Raw genomic sequence first — 2227 nt, 5'->3', positions numbered from 1 at the left:
TATTTGTTCAAATGCATGCAATTCAAATATTCTCCTTTCTTAATAAAACAAACTAAACGTCTAAACGTGCCTGCAAGGAGAAAATTTTGTGCTCAAGTCCAATTAAAGTTAAAGGAGAAGTTGTCTCTGTATCTGCTACACCTAATCAAACATTTGGACACGAAAATTAGTTTTGCAATCTTCAACAAATGCACTGGAGAGAGTGGAATAGTTAATACCTAATCCTCGTAATCATTGATCAACTCCTCTTATCCTAATCATCCTTTTTTGCATATATATAGATGCATCCAAATCGTTATGTACATCAACTTTAATTCAACAGAATTATTCCTCAACCATCAAAGCCAAAACATTATTCCTCAAAACATTCGACAGAATTATTCCTCAACCATCAAAGCCAAAACATAATCACTCTTCCATCGATTTTTTCCACCAATGGCAACCGCTAATTCCAAACCTTTTCAACTCAAAACCATCTTCACATTCCTTTTCATTCTAGCTCTCACAATCACCTCCGCCACCTCACGTAGAATCCTTGATGAGGAGCCCACCACTCCCACCGTTGCACCAGAAGCACCTGATACTGACGAGGTCCCAGCTTCAGGGGCAGCTGTAGGTGCCGATGTTGCAACTCCTATTGGTGCAGGAGCTGCAACTCCTGTTGGTGTAGGTGCTGGTGTTCCAGCAACTGGTGGTGCAGGTGTTGCAGCACATGCAGGTGCTGCAACTCCTGTTGGTGCAGGTGCTGGTATTCCAGCATCTGGTGCTACAGATGTTGCAGCACCTGCAACTCCTGTTGGTGCAGGAGTTGCAACTCCTATTGGTGCAGGTGCTGGTATTCCAGCATCTGGTGGTGCAGGAGCAGCAGCTGGTGCTGGTGCCGGCCATGCTGCTACAGCTGGTGCAGCTGTAGCAGGTGGAGCAGCTGAAAACGATCATATATTTTCATTCTTCTTGCATGATATTCTGGGAGGATCAAACCCTTCGGCTGTAGCTGTAACCGGTGTAGCAACCAACCCTTCACTGAGCGGCCAAGTTCCATTCGCAAAGCCAAATGGCGCGGTTCTAGCAGTGGACAACGGTGTCCCTGTCAACAGCAACAACAACGGAATCATCAGCAACAACAACATCCCTTTTCTCACAGGCCTTAGCGGAACCACTCCTACTGTAATTCAAAACAACGGAAACAACAATATCATCGGTGGAGGTGCCGGATACCCTGCCCTTAACATGGCTCAATTAGGATCAGGAGTCACTTTCCAAAAGCTCATGTTCGGTACAATGACAGTGTTCGACGATGAATTAACAGAAGGTCCTCAGCTTAACTCGGGCTTAGTTGGAAAAGCGCAAGGGTTTTACATATCTAGCTCAGAAGATGGCACTAGCCAAACTATGGCTTTTACAGTGATGTTTCATAGTGGAAGCTATAGTGATAGCCTTAGCTTCTTTGGGGTTCACAGGATTAAGGTATCTGAATCACATCTTGCTATTATGGGTGGCACTGGAAAGTATGTTAATGCTAAGGGACTTGCCACTGTTAAGACTTTTCCAGCTGCAAATCAACAAACAGATGGAGTGGAGACATTGTTGCATGTTACTGTGTATCTTGCTTACTAGCTGTGTGTTGTAATTTATTGCTTGTACTGTTGTGCTTTGTTCACATATGTGTATCAGATGTTTGAAAGTTTGTTGTTTTGAAAATTTATTGAAGTTTATTTAAGCATGAATTTTGTTACCCCTTCTGTTTTATTTTCATGTTTTTTACTTTGACAAAGTTTATATTAAGGGACACTTATTCTCGTAATCTTAAACTAAAAATATATGTAATGTACCAAAATATCTTTTCAATTTTATTGATCTTGAACATGTGATGTGGATATTGAAATTAAAGAATTACAAACTAAATATAAAAGATGATAGTATTATTTTTAGGGAAAAGGGCCTGATTTACCCCTCTACTATTGGAAATAGTCCACATTTACCCCCCGTTATACTTTCGATGACAAATTTGCCCCTACCGTTACCTAAGTAGCAATATTTGCCCCTATTTTTAACACCACCACCACCGTGGCAATTGTAATATTTTTTTTAAGGGAAAAGGGCCTGATTTACCCCTATACTATTGGAAATAGTCCACATTTACCCCCCGTTATACTTTCGACACAAATTTACCCCCCGTTATACTTGGTACGACTCTTACATATTATTGGCATCTTTTAACCTAAAA

At 41.1% G+C, this 2227-nt stretch overlaps 1 protein-coding gene across 3 annotated transcripts; it reads left to right on the top strand.

Moving 5' to 3' along the window:
* The first annotated feature begins 371 nt into the window (after positions 1-371).
* LOC132062997 (dirigent protein 10-like) lies at positions 372-1727 on the top strand. Of its 3 annotated transcripts, none has more exons than XM_059455451.1 (2): positions 372-670; positions 830-1727. In XM_059455451.1, the coding sequence occupies exons 1-2, from the start codon at positions 436-438 to the stop codon at positions 1615-1617; spliced, it is 1023 nt and encodes a 340-aa protein (XP_059311434.1). In that variant the 5' UTR covers positions 372-435; the 3' UTR covers positions 1618-1727. The 3 variants fall into 3 exon arrangements, with proteins under 3 accessions (XP_059311434.1, XP_059311432.1, XP_059311431.1); XM_059455449.1 differs by having other exon boundaries at positions 372-742; positions 806-1727; XM_059455448.1 differs by having other exon boundaries at positions 372-1727.
* Positions 1728-2227: the final 500 nt, after the last annotated feature.

The sequence above is a fragment of the Lycium ferocissimum genome, chromosome 7 (genome assembly GCF_029784015.1).
Source record: "Lycium ferocissimum isolate CSIRO_LF1 chromosome 7, AGI_CSIRO_Lferr_CH_V1, whole genome shotgun sequence".
Lineage (NCBI taxonomy): Eukaryota > Viridiplantae > Streptophyta > Magnoliopsida > Solanales > Solanaceae > Lycium > Lycium ferocissimum.
Note: the sequence above shows the minus strand (reverse complement) of the source record. Positions and strands in the feature narration are given on the sequence as shown.

Bases quoted from the DNA above. Each gene is read 5' to 3' on its own strand.
- LOC132062997 (XM_059455448.1), top strand. From the start codon at position 436: ATGGCAACCGCTAATTCCAAACCTTTTCAACTCAAAACCATCTTCACA.